General features: G+C 49.0%; 1 protein-coding gene across 2 annotated transcripts in view; it reads left to right on the forward strand.

Annotated features, from left to right (window-relative positions):
- Positions 1-17281, forward strand: part of Marchf10 (membrane associated ring-CH-type finger 10) — a 98684-nt gene that overhangs the window by 54557 nt on the left and 26846 nt on the right. The window contains exons 6-7 of one of the 2 annotated variants that reach the window (XM_075942158.1): positions 7073-7222; positions 14419-15775. In XM_075942158.1, coding sequence (XP_075798273.1) covers positions 7073-7222; positions 14419-15775 — 1507 coding nt within the window. Of the gene's footprint in view, positions 1-1923; positions 2303-7072; positions 7223-14418; positions 15776-17281 lie in introns of those variants that run through there. The other variant, XM_075942159.1, reaches the window with a different exon arrangement.

Raw genomic sequence — 17281 nt, forward strand, 5'->3', positions numbered from 1 at the left:
GCAAGAACAGCAGAGACAGAGGACAGCTAAAGGAAGACCAGAAGATAACCACGCATAGAGAAAACCGAGAGAATTACAGACCGCTCCACCAGACCTTTTGATAGGCAATGTGTACGTGGATCCTGTCTAGCAGGACACTCTTGAGCGTCCACTGGATTGAGACCCCACCCCCCGTAGGTGATGTTTCAGATGGTCGCAGTTTTCACCATTCAGTTTAGAATCGGAACTGATTTTAGCTGCGGCATTTCACAACACTGTTGAGCTCTCCGGTCACTGTGGAGATGCTTCTCCAAGGTCCCAACTCTTAGCTTCCCGTCATTGTGATGGAATACCTGAGGGAGCTGACTTCTAAAATATTTACTTGTGGGGCTGATGAGATGGTTCAGTGGGGGTAAGAGCACTTGTCACCAAGCCTGGTGACCTGAGTTCAATCCCGAGGACCCACATGGTGGAAGGAGAGAACTGATTCCTCCAAGTTGTCCTCTGACCTTCTCTTTCTCTCTCTCTGTCTCTGTCTCTGTCTCTCTCTCTCTCTCTCTCTCTCTCTCTTTCTCTCTCTGTCTCTCCTACACATACACACACATACACACACATACACACATTCTCCCCGCCCCCACAGACTCACACTAAATAGATTTTTTTTTAAGTTTGCAAAATCCATTTGGCTGATAGTTTTAGAGGTTCCAGCCCAAGATTATATGACCTGCTTTGGGGCCTTCAGTGAAGTCACACATCACAGCAGGAGTAGCTGTTGGGACAAAGGGCTGCCTCATGGTCAGGAAGCAAAAGAGGAGGGGCCAAGGTCCTATCATCTCTCTTTGAGAACATATTTCCAATGACCTAAGGACCTCCCACAAGGCTCTGCCTCCCAGGAGCATCATTCTAAACCCTAAACTCTTAACCTGTAGGGGCTCCAATCCAAACCCTAGAGCACTGGAATCTGGGGGTGGGGTTCAGTACTGTTCTGAGCAGTGTGCACAGAGGTGTCTCAGGGCCGAGGTTTAGGCATCCTCCCCCAGGCTTACTTTCCAAATGCTAAAACTTACAACTTCTGACCCCATGGGTTTGGGTGAGTTGCGACTGTATTTCTAAGTCCTGCTCTAGGGAGGAGCAAGGCTACAGATCTCAGAAACCATCTGCCTCAGACTATAGATGAGGAAACAGGTTCAGAGACTCTAAGCCTTGGATTCAAGGTGACCTGGCTGGTGGCAGGCGTGAGGGAGTCACTCGGAATGCTGACTCCATCAGGCGTACACACTCTGCCTCCGGGGAGGTTGGCAGTCAGAGTGAAAGGTTAATCAACGAGTCATTAATTTCCCTTGAACGCCTCTCTGGCCCACCTGCCTTCACTCCATGCTCTGGGTTCCTCTCTGTCCCCTTGAGCCCACCAGGATCTCTCTGTTTCTTTCTCCTTTCCCCAGCTTACCCTCCACAGTAGAAAGGCCAGGTTAGGGCATATCTGCAACCTCCTACCAGGGGGGCAGCTGGAAAACCGGAGGGAGAGAACTTGCTGGAAGGGAGACCCTGCAGACAACCATCTGTTGCTGCCAGAACAGCTCGTTAGGCTGGCTGTGGGCGATAAGAACACGGCCGAAGCTTCCACACGGCTACCTCAGGACATTCTGAGGCGCTGGCCTGGGAAGCACTTGCCTGCATCTGCCAGGGCTGCATGAAGCTATTGCCTGGAAGACAGTTTGAAGGTGATGCCACTTTGAGTAGCTCACTGCTGTTGATTCAGACCTGAGCAAGATGCCTCCTGGGCAGGAGCCAAGTCCACTCACACCTACGGCACGCAGACACAACACTCCCATCCCCATCCCCAAGAGAACCTTTTTTGGGGGAGTTTTTATTCATTCACAGACTTTTTTAAATGTCCTCTTCCCGTGAAGGCTGCTTCCTGATTGCTCTTTCTCTTTTGTGCAGGTGACAGCAGCGAGCACCCCCTGTTCTGTGTTGAATATTCCCCTTACTGCTCCGTCTTTGCTTTCTCCCCCGTCCTGCCGCCCAATGCCAGCTGCTGCTGCCTCCTCCTGCCGCTAATTCCACCCGTCTCCCAAAGGGCCCAGGGCCCTTCTTCCCCTGCCCTCCCGCCTGTTGTCTTGCCCTCCCTCACCAGCCCGCCATCAGCCTCGTCAAGCCCCTTGCCTGGGTCTCCAGTATCCCTCTGCTATTTCCCGGTCTCCCAACCGACTCCAGCTGAGACCCCTGTGCTGTGCCTACCCGGCCCCAGAAGGCCCAGTAAAATTTACCTCATGTGGTAAGTCACCCCTGCCAAGGCACACGGCACAGAAGAGTCAGGGAGAAGGGGGACAGCAGAAAGCAGGAGGACAGGAGCAGGGCCAGATCAACACCAGGAGGTGTCAGGGAGCAGGAAGAGGAGACAGGACTGGCACCCCCCTTGGAGATGAGCGGCTCCTAGCCATAAAGGAACGAATGATCAATAAAATCCCGTCATCTCTGGAGATGCCTCTGATTTCTGAACTCTTGTGTCGTACACTGCTTGGGACATGACGATCACAAACCCAGCAGGCTCTTGTGGGTCTGACCATAGCCGTGGCCGGTGACAAGGGCAACACCAGGCCCGTGGCTCTGAAAGCACACACTCTGAGACAGAGAGATCCAGCCAGTACCGTGGGCGAGGAGGGCGGATTAGAGGGCGCAGTTGGTATTTGCAGTTCCCTCTCCTGCCTGCATTTCCTAAAATCGAAAACTCCCACCTCCTGACTTCCAAAATAAAACATATTTATGGTGCATAATTAGGCTTTAATTAAGATCTCCTCTGGGTATGTAAGACAACATACACTTGTAGCACACTCAAACAGGCAAATAGACACGACCTATTATTTATGCTGTATAGAAAGCTGCCTATTAAACCGAGGCAACACTGGCTCTGGCTGCAAAGCTGTAATTCTGCCCATGGCCCAAAGGGAAGAAGAAGCTTCCTGAGAGGCAGCTCGTGGCAGAATCCTGGCCCCTCTCGGGCACCAGGGATGGCAGTCAAGGTAGTAGTGGGGAGAGAGCGGCTCAGGGATATATTTTCCTCTGTTTGCATATTCTGTGTGCCTGTCAAGCACTGTGTCTGTATACATAGCAGGTGACATGAGAAAAGGGGCAGTTATAATGCGCTTGAACCCGATATTGACAGCTGGGTGGACTTGGTTCCCAGTTGTCAGTGTCCTGTATAACTATGAGACTTCCACTTTTTTTTTAAACCTTTCCTGATCTAATTCTGAACTGTTACCAATGACAGTTCCATGGCTGTATCAAAAGAACGGAGGCAGATGCCTTTTATCAAAACAGCTGTTTGGTACTGGAAGAAGACAGGGGCCGTGTGCTGTCCAGAACAAACTATGTGCTTCCCTAGATCCACTGGCAGACTGGATTCGCAGTTACCTGGAAAACAAACTCTCCTCTTTGCCACCAGGTGAACGGCCTGTCTCCCAGGAGAGCTAGGGCTTAGATTTCCTTCATGATTAATATATGACTCTGCCATGCTAAGGTCCCATCATAGGGAGACCCCAGAAGACTGTTCAAACAGATGAAAGGTTTAAGAACCTGGTCTACATGGCACCTGGAACTCTTACATCTATGTCTATAAACCGTGTCGTTGAGGTCACCTCCTTTGTGACTGTACATGTGGCAGAGAAAACATCTCCCATGAATTTGCTTTCTTCTGAATCTCAAGGGCACTGTAAGTCAGAGGTCTAGGGTGCAGCCATATTAGATCATAGCCACGAAGCTCGTGGTGACTGGAATGACTTACTCATCCCTGTGAACCCTCAAATTATCCTATAGCCGAGACGCAGAGGTATTTGTTGAACAAATTATAATAAAAGGAGTTTCTGTTTGCCTTTTGGATTTTTATTTTTTTAAAAGAAGGCTTGTGGGAAAGAACCAACAAGAGGAGCAAGAACAAGAAACACGAATTGCTAAATAAATTATTCACACGCGAAAGCTCAGTAGCCAAGAGTTTCAGTGTTCTTGGGGAAATGACTCCCAGTTTTCTACTATTAGTGGTACTATATGCTCTGTGAATGAAGCACCTGCCAGTTTTAATAGCCAATAGGCACCAGATACCTGATCAGCCCATGTATGAATAGTATTGCTAATTGTTACGGTGACCTAACAAAAGAAGACAAATCCCATTTTACAGCTGCAGAACCTGAGGGTCAAATTGCCAAAGGGGGTGGGTGGGTTCTGACTCTACAAACAGTGGTGGGTTTTCCACCAATAGGCCTGGTAAAACAATCTCTAGATGTTCAGTATGTTTACATGTGTGTGTACATGCATGTACATGTGCACGTGTGTCAGAGTTTCCTGACATGATGTGTGTGCATGTACCCACAAGGGTTTGGAAGAGGGTGTCGATCCCTGGAACTGGAGTTAGACATGGTTGTGAGGTTCCGTGGGGGAAGCCAGGGTAGAGAAGGTGCTGGAAGCCAGACCTGGGTCCTCTGCAAGAGCAGTTGGTACCCTTAACCACTGAACCATCTCTCCAGCCCCAGATACTCAGCTTCATTACTTTAGTTTACTGAGAATTCGAGAAAAAATAGTAATAGCTTGAGAAACCATGTGCGCAACCTGGCGCCTTGAATAAAGAAAGCAGATTTCCAAACACCAAGAATGACTTTTAGATCACATGAGTGCTTCAATTTTAAAATTAATTCTAAATTTGAAGTTCCCCATAGTTTTGGGCTGAGTCATCTTAAGCCCTGCCAATCCTTTCTAGGCAATTATCATTAGTCCTGGACAGCAGTGAGCAGCATGCAGGCTGGCTCAGAGATTGGCTTCCTTAAGGAATTTGCAGTCTACTGAAAGAGAAGAGAAAATTAAGGAAGTCTGCAATATTTAAATATTAGAGATGACTTATTTAAGGGCTCTGGAGTGGAAGCGCCTGTAGACATAAAACCAGACCTGGGATTGTCGGGTTGGTGCTGCCTGGGGAGCAAAAGCCCTGTGGGAGGACGCTCTCTCCCTGTATCGATGTGGACGGAGGCAGAGTGGGTGTCAGGGCTGTGACATTCAACCTCCCGGCTTATGGCAGAGGGCTGACTCTCCTGCTGACGATCAGAGTGAAATCTCTCTAAGAGCATTGGACCAAGTCCTAACTTACTGGACTTGGCGTGAGCCCCAGGCCTTCCCCTTCTTTCATTTCTGTCTCTTCCTCAGTCTGGAGAGATGGCTCAGTGGGTAAAATGCTCGCGTTGGAACCTGACAGTGTGAGTTCAATACCCCAAACCCACGAAAAGGTGGAAAAAGAAGGAGAGGGCTGATTGCATGAAGTTGCCCTCTGACCTCCACATGCCCACTGCACACATACCCCCCCACACACACACACATGCCCACTGCACGCATACCCCCCCTCACACACACACACACACATGCCCACTGCACACATACCCCCCCCCACACACACACACAGGCACGCACACACAATAATAAATACAATCTTAAATAAGTTTGTTTTTAAAAAAATATACAGTTCCTGCCTGTATGAGCTGGGAGGTGGTCCCTGAAGGCTGAGAAGAGAGACGAGGCCTCTGGTGACAGGGTCCTCTGGCTTCAATCAGTGCAACTCTGGGTGCAGAGAAAATCCACCACAGGCACAGATTCTCCCTCCCGCCATCCTCCCCTGCCCCGCTTAGGGAAATCATGTCTTAACACACCCCACGCTCTTCAAGGGACACATTCTCATTTCTAGAGAGCTTCTACTTCCCTTCTGGCTCCAGCCACAGCTTCAATTTGCCCTAAGCTGACCTGTGCCACCATCAGCTCTTCTTCCAGTGAGTTCCCCAAGGGGCACGGCCCTCTGTCCTAAAACCCAGGTCCCACTGCCACCTTCTCCTGGGGCCAGTAAGAAGTAAGTTAGCTTGCTCCCTGGATTAAACCGAGTTTCACAGGATGCCAGAGAGAACTTCATGTCTTCCTGAGTCTGGGTGGAAACTATTCACATAACCACAGACTATACTCAGGAACGTAAAGCCAGTTTTCTTCATGTGCCAAGAAAGCCTGGGTTCTCACACACTAGAGGGGTTTGTCCCAGCCTCAGCCCTGTGCTGACTGTGTGGAATGTCTGAATCTTCCAAAGGGGAATGAGATCTTCTGGAGGTATAGCGTCGATGTGATTTAACTGTCATGCGAACCCAGTAACTTGTAGAGATGCTCGAAAAATAAGAAACTCTGCCCACATCCACGGGCACTGATGCCTGATACATGCGAAGAAACTCGGCACTATCCATGCCAATTAGAAGCCTGGTTCCTAACGAGAATTATGAGACGGGGCTCGCTGGAAACTGGTGCACGGTGGTTACTGTCTTCCATGGAGGTGGGTGGCCATGTGCAAGGAAAAAGACGTCTCTACGTCCCTGGGACCTTCTTACAGGCCGTGTTTGATGCTAATATACAACCCGTGGATAGAGGTACACAGGTACAAAATATGTTCTGATTCGTACACTATGAGTACTGGGGGAGCATCACGTTGTGTACCCTGAGAGCCTACTTAGCAGCAGCATCACCTGTGGATAGGGAGGGAGGATCTACAGCAAAAGGCAAGCAGGGCCAGAGAGACGGCTCAGCTTTAGGAGCACTTGATCATCTCCCAGAGGACACAAGTTCGATTCCCAGCAGCCACATCAAGTGACTCACAACCATCCGTTCCGGGGCACCTGGCACCTTCTTCTGGCCTCCATGGGTGCCACAAAAACACATACTCATACATAAGTTTTTAACGGTAAAAGAGCCCTTGCCCCACCCCACCTCCACTCCACTCCCACCCCACCCTCACCCCTAGGAATCGAGGTGCTTGTGAAGCCTTGCGAAGTAGCCATACTGTTTCCATCTTGTGGGTAGGACAACTGAGGCTTGGAGAGATGTGCCCAACCTTCATGACTAGAAAGGGGTCAAGCTAGAGTTCAAGCCCCTGTCTTCTCTGGCCTCTTGGCTCTCCGCTTTTAACTCCCCACCCCCACATACACACCACCTTCTATCTTCCTCGATGATTATTTTTATATAGAAAGTGTTTTCCTATTAAAAACAGACCTAGTTATTGAACAGCTTTTGCACCTTTCAGCAGCACAGGCACCAAAGATTTTATCCAGGAAGAGGAGGCCAAACCTGGGGAGACTGACGGTCAGCCCGGAAATGCACAGCCCGAGAACATCTGGGGAGAGGAGCAGACAGAAGCCGCACCTGTCAGCAAAGGCGCCGGCACTCCTGGGAGCAGGTAAGGCCTGTGGCTGCCATCTCGGTCCGTGCTAGAACCCTGTGGATGTCCGTGACTTCCAGCCATCTCTGCTAGAGAGTTGCCTTTAAATGAAATCCTTGAAAGGTTCAAAAAGTAAACTGTCTAATAAAATAGCATCTAATTATTTTCTCCGAGAGAGGCCGGTGGGAAAAGGAGTGGGAGGAGTCCATCTTTTTTTTTTCTCCCATTACGCCATAAGAAAGACAGCATGGTTCTGAGTGGACTCAGGGCTGGGGGGAGGCGCATACCCAGTCCGCAGTTCTGGGGAGGTCCCACCTGGCTGTCCTGCCCACGCATCCATCGGGAGGCGAAGACTGATGTCCGTGGGTGGCAGGCTGATCACCTTCCTAGAGGAGCTTTCCGCTTGTGATCCAGGGCAACCACCGCAGCCAGATCTTTTAATGTGAAAGAAATAGCTTTAAAATGAAAGTCGGCTTCATTTCAAAGCAGTAGCTAAGTGGAGCCTTCCTCTCTGAATTTTAGGCCTGAGCTGGCATCAAAGGCCCATACCACGCAGTCAGCTGACCCTGCCACCCACTCCGGCAGCGGTGTCCCCCTTCCATGAGAAAAATCATGAGCATTCCACCTTCTTATTGACCAAATACAGCAGCCTTCCTATTTACATGAGATGCATTTAAACATGGTGATGAACACTTATAGAAGAACCTAGGGATGCTTGGATGACTTGGTACTAGGAGCAACCAGAGTACAGATGAGCCTGGAAAGGTGACACGTCCCCAGGGGCCCAGTGAGAGGGCCTTCAGGAGGGAAGGGCATATGCCCTAGAGCAAATGGACAGTCTAAAACTCTAAGTCCCCCCCCCGCCCCGTCCTCCTAACACTGGGGTCCTGGGTGCTCACGTAGCCCCTCCAAACTCCGCTCTCTCATCTTAAAATCAGGGTGATGAAGCCTACTTTACCGCATTGTTAGAGTGACGATGTGAAATGAAACAGACAGGTGTCGAGCACACAGGAGGCCCATCTAGAGGACAGACAGTGACCGCTAGCTCTACCTGCCCTCTCCCCATGGCCATTGTCAATGTCAGCCAACTTTAAGATAGATTTGAAACATGTGGTTGTCTGTGCATGAAGCATAGAGTTTATACAAACCTCCGCCCACACCCAGAGTGAGTCTTCCTTAATGTGGGGTCCACAGGGGATTTGTTCCAGCTTTCTGTGATAGCGAGGTTTCTTATCAATCCTCAGTTATGGTGTCCCCCTAGTTCCCTTTCTCACGTTCTTACATAAACTGGAGTGTGAAGCCAGTGAGTTGAGCCACCTTGGGGCGGGGTTTGGGACAGGTGTGATCAGATACTACACAGAATCTCTGAGAAATCAAGTTTTTAAAAAATCCCCTCGTGAACACATAATGAAAATGGGGAGGGGCATAGCGGACAGTTTCACATGGTCCACTGTAAACTTCATGTAAGAACAACCTCGACAAATAAGTTCACCTGTGGGTTAAATGCAGCCCACCAGACTGGCTGGGGCCCTAGAATGAGAGTTAATACTGGCAGGGAAGCAATACTAAGCCTTCCTGGGCACAGATGCTGGTGACCCAGATGGCTTGTGACCCTGCTATGACAGAGATGCTTTCCTGTCCTAGGGCAGTGTGGAGAAAACTGTTGGCAAAGGAACTTGGCAACACGTGTCAAGAGCCTCTGGAAGGTTCATACCTTCCAACCTGGCAATTCTATCCTCATGTCATCAATCTGTAATAATAATAATAATAACAACAACATGTTGTCAAAGATTAGTGAGCAAGGCTGTTCACCACAGTGTGATCCGATCTGTGGTACAGTCTCAAAACAAGAAAAGAAAATGTGTATGTGTGCATGTGTGCACCCGCGCGCGCGCGTGTGTGTGTGTGTGTGTGTGTGTGTATGTAAATCTAGGTGTAGAAGCATCAATCTGTGATCTCAGTGCTGCGGGTGGGGGGAGTAGAAGGGGGGGATGGCAGAAACCAGGTCCCTAGTCTAGCTGAATCAATGAGATCCCGGTTACTTACTGTTCTTTTGCTGTGATGAGCCAGCATGAGCATGGAAACTTATAAAAGAAAGCATTCGGGGACTGGAGAGATGGCTCCATGGATAAAGAAAGCATTTACTCAGGGCCTTGCTTACAGTTTTGGAGGGTGAGTCCATGACTGTCGTGGTGGGGAGCGTGGCAGCAGGCAGGTAGGCAGAGTGCTGGAGCAGGGGCTGAGAGCAGCATCTTATCCAGCAGCACAGGGCAGGAAAAGAGAGAGTGGGCCTGGAGTGACACACCTCTCCAACAGAGCCACACCTCCTAGTCCTTCCTAAATAGTCCCCCAACTGGGAACCAAGCATTCAGATATGCGAGCCTACGGAGGCCATTCTCATTTAACCACCAGAGACCCTGTTTTTATAAATAAGGCTGAGAGCCAACTGAGGAAGATACCGAACATCAACCTCTCGGTTCCACATACATGCACACTCAGCACATGTGCGCACACACATACACAAAAAGATATAGATAGAGATGTGCATATATTGCCACAGTTTACATATATCCATATATGTCCATATATCTGTGTGTCTTAGGGTTTATTATTGCTGTGAAGAGATACCATGACCATGGCAATTCTTATAGACGCACTTATTGAGGGGGCTCGCTTAAAGTTTCAGAGGTTCAGACAATTATCATCATGGCAGGGAGCATGACAGCATGCAGGCAGAGGTGGTGCTGGAGCAGCGAGTGCTACATCTTGTAGGCAACAGGAAGTCATCTAACACACTGGGTGGTATCCTGAGTACATGAAGCCTCAAAGTCCACCCCACAGTAACACACATCCTCCAACAAGATCACACCCATGCCAACAAAACCACACCTCCTAAGAGTGCCACTCCATATGAGAGTATGGGGGCCAAATACATTCAAACTACCACAATACATACATGTCCCCATGTAACACACACACACACACATCCAGCATATGCGTATACACACAGCAGGAGAAGAAAAGTTGAAGGCATTATGACATATTCATGCAGTGTGCCCTTTCCCTGTAATTATATGATAGTATTCTTGAAAACTAGCAACAACAAGATATTTAAGGAAAGAGAGCAGGACGCAGGACACACACTTGATGCACAACAGTGAGCCACCTTTGCTTTTTCTACAATGCCCCCAGATGAGGGTTACAAGTTCACGTCTTCAGGAAGCTGGTGTTGATGAGAAGAGAAATACAAAATGAGCTTTGAGGCCTGTGGTAAACCACAACACACGTGTTTCCATCTCAAGTACTTTACTCCATGTCCAAACCCTGAGCCGCAGTGCGACTGCAGGGGGAAGGTAACCTGGGGCTTTTGAATCTGCAGCCCATCCCCAAAGTCCAGCGCCTGAGTGATGTCCAGCTGGGCTTCTGGTTATGGGAGCCTTGGATCACTTCATTTTCTATGGTTCCTGAGTTTTCTCCAATAGGCAAGGACCACATTTATAACCCAAAGGGGAAAGGAAAAAGTAAAAGGCATATCATTAGAATTCAGGGCAGCACTGATGCCGCCCACAGGGAAGTTTAAGACCAAAGGCAGAGTCCTAGGCCCAACACTCCCTCCAGTCTCACTTCAATGAACCTGGACCTCCTGGAGGCAGCAGGCACTCAGTTCACAGCTGGAGCCAAGGCAGGACCTCTGAGAAGCATCCAGCAGCTAGGAGGCTGAGGCCAGGGCTATGAATAGCACATCCCTGGCATACCAACTGAGTATTCTCGGCCCACAGCTACTGAAGTCTGCTCCCTCTTTGATATATACACATGCGACACACTCACACACACACACACTCACACACACACAAAAGGGTTAAAATAGCATAAATATATAATGGCACAGTCTGACACCTTTAGGGAAAACACACAGGCACACACACACACGCACACACACACACGCGCACACTTATGTGCAGCTCTGGTTGAATTTCAAAGATGAAGGAGGCCGGGTGATGGTGGCGCACGCCTTTAATCCCAGCACTCGGGAGGCAGAGGTAGGCGGATCTCTGTGAGTTCGAGACCAGCCTGGTCTACAGAGCTAGTTCCAGGACAGGCTCCAAAGCCACAGAGAAACCCTGTCTCGAAAAACCAAAAAAAAAAAAAAAAAAAAAAAAAAAAAAAAAAAAAAGATGAAGGAGATTGTGACGAGGAGTGTCTGAGGCAGCCTCAGGACCTTCAACACAGCGCATAGTTGACACTTCTGCCCCAGGGACCCATGTCACACCATGACAGCTCAGCAGCGTCCGTGAAATGATCTCAGGGTTGCTGTGAGTTTCCCCCATCACAAGACTGGGCTGAGTCGGCTCTTCACTCCATGGGCATGTTCAGAGAGAGGAGGCTCGGGCTCTGCACTGTTTGCTAATTTTGGAGGTCCTTCTCAAATTCAAAATGTGAAATGATCAATTGGATCCCACAGGATGTGGGGGTGTCAGTTGGAAAGCGTTTGCAACTATGTGACCTGAGTTCAATCCCAAGAACACATGGGGGGCGGGGAAGATGTGGTGGCATATACTGTTAACCCCGGGGCTTATCCACGGGAGCTCACTGACCACCTAACCTACCTGGTGAACTCCAGGGCAAGTGAGAGACTCTGCCTCAAAAAAAAAAAAAACCCACAAAAACATGGACAGCACCTAAAGCTGTCCTCGGGCCTACACACACGCGCGCGCGCGCACACACACACAAGCACGTATGCTTGCACCAGAATTCAGTTGGCTGTACCATAGACGGCATTAGTTCCCCAAACATGGATCAACCCCGTGCCTAGCAGATTGGGTATCCGAGCTCTACTTGTGTTCAGACACAGCCAAATGCTTAGAGCGTCCTTGAATTGTTGACACATCTCTTGCTGGGGTTTATAAACCCCACGAGGGGCCCAGTAGGACAGTTTAACTGATTTCTGGAAGGGCTGATGAGTAAAGATTCGCACTGTGTCGCTGAGTGTCCCACGCAGCTAACAATAAGAGAAGCTTACAGAGTATCAGGACATTAGAGAGGCGAGCTGGCTCCCTGCGAGGCACCTCAATTAAAGCAGTATTGACTTTGCCTCAACCAAGCCGGCTGCTCAACGGATTTGCATTTCCCCCAGCAGAGCTGTTATCAAGAACCTTTGGGGCCCCGTGGCATCCTGGCCACTCAACAGGCGACCTGAGCGATAAGGACAGTAGAGCTTCATCAGATCTGCCGAGGAGCAGAGAGGGACACAGAGGGGGTTAGCTGTGCCAGCACGGCGTAAGAAGAAGTGGAATCTCAAAAGCACTTTCAATTTTTTACCCACATGGGGTGGAAAACCCTTAACCACATGCGTGCATCCCAATAGATCTCATTGATCCTCGGTTTGTGTGTGTGTGTGTGTGTGTGTGTGTGTGTGTGTGTGTGTGTGTAAGTTGCAAAGCCTGGGGAAGGTTTTTAGGGCATTGCCAGGGATAGTGGTAAAGAATGCAGGCTTAGCAGGCCTTGGTTCAAATGCTCACTACCTATATCACGTCACTTGGGCAAGTCATGTGACCTCCCCCTAACCTCGGTACCCTCTGTTGGAACTTGGTGTGCTTGCAGTGTCTATCTCCTGAGCAGATTGGCTGCATGGTTTGATCAGTCAGCACACTTGGTAAGAAGCGCTTATTAAATAATAACAAGTATTAAACAAAGCGACTAATGGGTGTGTGTTTGCCTGTATGCAAGGATATGTGGAGGAGGGTCTGTGTATGGGGTGTGTGTGTGTGTGTGTGTGTGTGTGTGTGTAGGCCAGAGGACAACATCGGGTGCCATTGTTGGGAACATGACCCAACTCCCTTGAGACACAGGGTTTCTCAAAGGCCTAGAGCTCACCAGTTAGGCTAGTGGGGTTAACCAGTGAGCCCCAGGGATCCTCTTGTCTCTCTCCCCCTAAATCCATCCCACCCCCAGTGCTGGGATTACAGGTGAGTGCCACCGCCCCTGGCAATTCTACTTGAGTTCTTGTGATCCAGCTCGGGTCTCATGCTCGTGAGTCAAGTGTTCCACAGCCAGAGCTAGGTGTGAGTCAGTATCTCGCCCATAAAAACGGATTCGCTGGACCCTTCCTTCACCAATCCCTTCTCTCTCCATCTCCTCACACCCTGGACTCCAAAGGCAGGGATTCCGTGACAGTCAGATGTTCTAGAGGCCAATGGCAAAGAAGAGATACTAATTGTTGGGAGATTTATAACTTTTATTTACACTAAATAGTGAATTTGATCACAATTATCACATACCCAGGCACTAGCTTTGAGAGCCTTCTTCCCTGTCTCCCAGAGTGTTTGAAAAGCTGTGAAATGGGGGTGTCATAAATATTATTTGTGGGGTTGATTTGGATGAGGAAGGACCAGTGGGATTTATGTAAGTCACTCCCACACTGCTGGTTTTCCTTTTTGCTAAATACAGAGAAGGTCAGCTCCCCTGGGCCGAGCTGGCTGGAGCTGGACCAGTCTTCCTGATGCTCCTGCACAATCTGTGACTTCATGGTTACCCCTTCTCCTGAACCACATTCCACATGCCACAGATGTAAACCCCCCCACACGTGAACTCACAGGTGTGAACCCACACACACGTGAACTCACAGGCGTGAGTGCTGCAGGTGCGAACCCACACACATGTGAACTCACAGGTGTGAACCCACACACACGTGAACTCACAGGCGTGAGTGCTGAAGGTGTGAATCCACACACACACGTGAACTCACAGGTGTGAGTGCTGCAGGTGTGAATCCACACACACGTGAACTCACAGGCGTGAGTGCTGCAGGTGTGAATCCACACACACATGAACTCACAGGCGTGAGGGCTGCAGGTGTGAACCCACACACGTGAACTCACAGGCGTGAGTGCCGCAGGTGTGAATCCACATACACGTGAACTCAGGTATAAGTACTGCAGGTGTGAGCCTCAGAAAGGAAAACCCAGAGGCAGTAAAGAGAAACCTACCACAAGGTTTTCCTCCCAGGCTTCTGTACCTCCTGCCCTGGCTCTGCATAGATTTTTCCAGGGCTTTTCCTGTTGTGGTTGCCTTTGGTAGACGATCATGCTTGGCATAGTCTACATATTTCTATATACCTTTAATAGAATCTGTCTACATATTTCTATATACCTTTAATAGAATCTGTCTACATATTTCTATATACCTTTAATAGAATCTGTCTCTTCTCAACACAGATCCAGTCATCCAACAAGACAACCTTATGTGTGCAAATGAGACCAAGCTAAAGAGACCAGCTCGAGAGAGCAGAAACTTAGCCTCGTCCTCAGAGCTCGTGAGAACAGCTGGGAAGTCCCTCGAGAGACAGAGAAAAGGAGATCCAAGTGTGCGACCTCAGAACGAGCCCCACGCTGCCCTCTCACAGACCTTCCAGCCGATGAACGGTTCCCAAGTGCCAAATGAGCCCTTGGGACCTCCACTCCTACCCACCATGGTGGTGGGACCAAGAAGGGTGCCATTCAGGTTCCAAGATGAAGATTTTTACTCAGCTTTATCATTAAACAATGAACAAGAAGACTATGACACGGAAGAAGAAACCCACATGGAGGAGGAGCTTCTGCTTGTTAGGATGCGGTCTCCGCCCAGCCATAAGAGAAGCCGATTTCTTGGGACATCAGCCACTCAAAATAGAAATGTTGAGGAAAACGCTGAAAATCTCAGAGGAAATTTTGCGAGATGGGGCGAGGCCAGTCCTGGATCTCCAGGAAAAAGCAGAACCATGGAGCCAGCAGCAAAGCCGCCTTCTGCTGAGCAAAGGATGCTTCAAGCTAGCAGGCTACATGGGGAGTTGGAGGAAGAGAACCCCAGTGGAGACCAAGAAGACGCCATGACTACTCCTTCAGGGGACGCCAAATCTATTGACGTCATCCGAGACAGCGCCGAAGATGGAGCCAGCGACTGTCCTATGGAAGATAGGCCTACAGTTCACCATTATGGGAGAGACTGGCAAAATTACTTAAGTGGTTCTAGGAATTCGTTCGACTGCTTACCCTCTGGGAGACCCACAGCTCCCAGATCGTCCTTGAGTACGTCTTACAACACTCATGGGTCACTGCTGCATTCTCCTCTCATAGATGATATCCCAGCAAGCTTGTCCATGTCGTCTCTTCTAGTCCCCAGTTCAGATATGGAGGAAAACCTAAGGTTCAACGTACGCCGGCCACTCTCACCAATCAGAAATAGGAATTCGCTGGCCACTGCTGAAAACCATAGTGATGACATCGGGGGAGCAGAGGAGACGGCTTCAATCAGCCAAGCTCAGGAGCCTCCACTATTGGCAGGAGATCTACCAAACCCTCAAAGTGGCGTGACCTTGGGGAATTCTCCCAGTTCTTCTGCAAGAAGACATTTACAAGGCCACTTCTACATGCCTGGGTCCCTGCAAGAAAACATACCGTTTACCTTCTTTGCAGTGTCTGATTTTCCGAATCAAAATGATCATGAGGCCACCTTGAGAGTCTCTGCTGTCATGGATGAAAAGGGGGCCACAGATATAAAGACAGACCCTGAGAAACTCCGGAAACTACAAGAAAGGTAAGCACATGTGATAGCCACACACTTCCTCCCTCTTCCACACCCCCACCCCAAGCTGAGACAACCATTGCTTGCTTTAGAGGAAGGTGGGAAAGTTTAATCGCAGACAGGTTCTTCCTTGACTCGTTAACAAGATCGCTCATTTTGAGAAAATTGTCCCATTTCATTACCCTGAAAAGTTATGTATGCACAAAGAAGAAATGACAGTCGCACTCAGTTTTATCCATGGATCCCCAAAGTATCTTTTGCCTTGAATACTATATGAAGGGCACCCAGCATTCTAGAGGCAGAGCCAGGCGAATCTCTGTGAGTTCAAGATCAGCCTGGTCTACAGAGTGAGTGAGTTCCAGGACAGCCAGTGCTGTTACACAGAGGGAAAAAAAACACAAAACAAAACAAACAAACAAAGAGGCAAGGTCTGGCTGGCTGGCATCCTTGGTAAAGTGACAGACCTTAGGAGCTGAATTCATCCCCAAGACCCCCACAGTGGAAGGAGAGAACTGACTCTCCTAAGTTGCCCTCCAACCTCCACATTTACACTGTCAAGCACATACACACACACACACACACACACACACACACAAACACACACACACACAGACACACACACACACACAGACACACACACAGACACACACACACAGACACACACACACACAGACACACACAGAGACACACACACACACAGACACAAACACACACACACACAGACACAAACACACACACAGACACACACACAGACAGACACACACACACACAGACACGTGCATGCACGCGCAGATGTAAACAATTTTTTTTGTTTTTTTTTTTTTTAAAGGAAAATAAGGGGAAAACTAGAAAGACAAATTTCCAGGGATACAAGGTAACACAGGGCCCTCTCCCCTCTCTCCCTAGCAATTAGCTAGGATTTTTTTTTTTTCTGAAAAGGTTGCTAACTCCCCAGAGACAGAACCGTTGGGCTCTTGAAGTTCACGGGTCTCCCTCCTGAGACTTACTGCAAATCCAACCAACAGTTCTAGAATTTAAACCTTCCAAACCCAAAGACCGTTCCCAAACAGTTACCATAGTTACCCCAGTTCTCTGAAGGGTGGGGCTGGAGTAACTACAGCCTCCATTTTAAGTTCTCTCTCTCTTTCTCTCTCTCTCTCTCTCTCTCTCTCTCTCTCTCTCTCTCTCTCATATGCATGAGAAAGAAAAACAAGATCCTTTTTTGAATTGCCCTTTTCTTTGATCTTTCCTTTCTCTGGAGGTGAGTTTGGGATATTTCACAGCCATGAAACAGGATACTTTTTAAAGCCTTCATTAAACACTGTCAGAATCCTGCCATCTCTTTTATGATGGGTGTTTACTGTGCCCAAATCTTGGCTTAAAGATCTGGAAATTGATTCTTGGAACATGAGCTCTCCTTGTGCCTGTTAGTATGGCTTCTCTGGGCCATTAATTACCCCATTGATGTCCATTTGCAAGCAGAAAAATTTCACCACGGTGAAAATGGAGAAAGAAGGG

The sequence above is a fragment of the Microtus pennsylvanicus genome, chromosome 11, assembly GCF_037038515.1.
Source record: "Microtus pennsylvanicus isolate mMicPen1 chromosome 11, mMicPen1.hap1, whole genome shotgun sequence".
NCBI lineage: Eukaryota > Metazoa > Chordata > Mammalia > Rodentia > Cricetidae > Microtus > Microtus pennsylvanicus.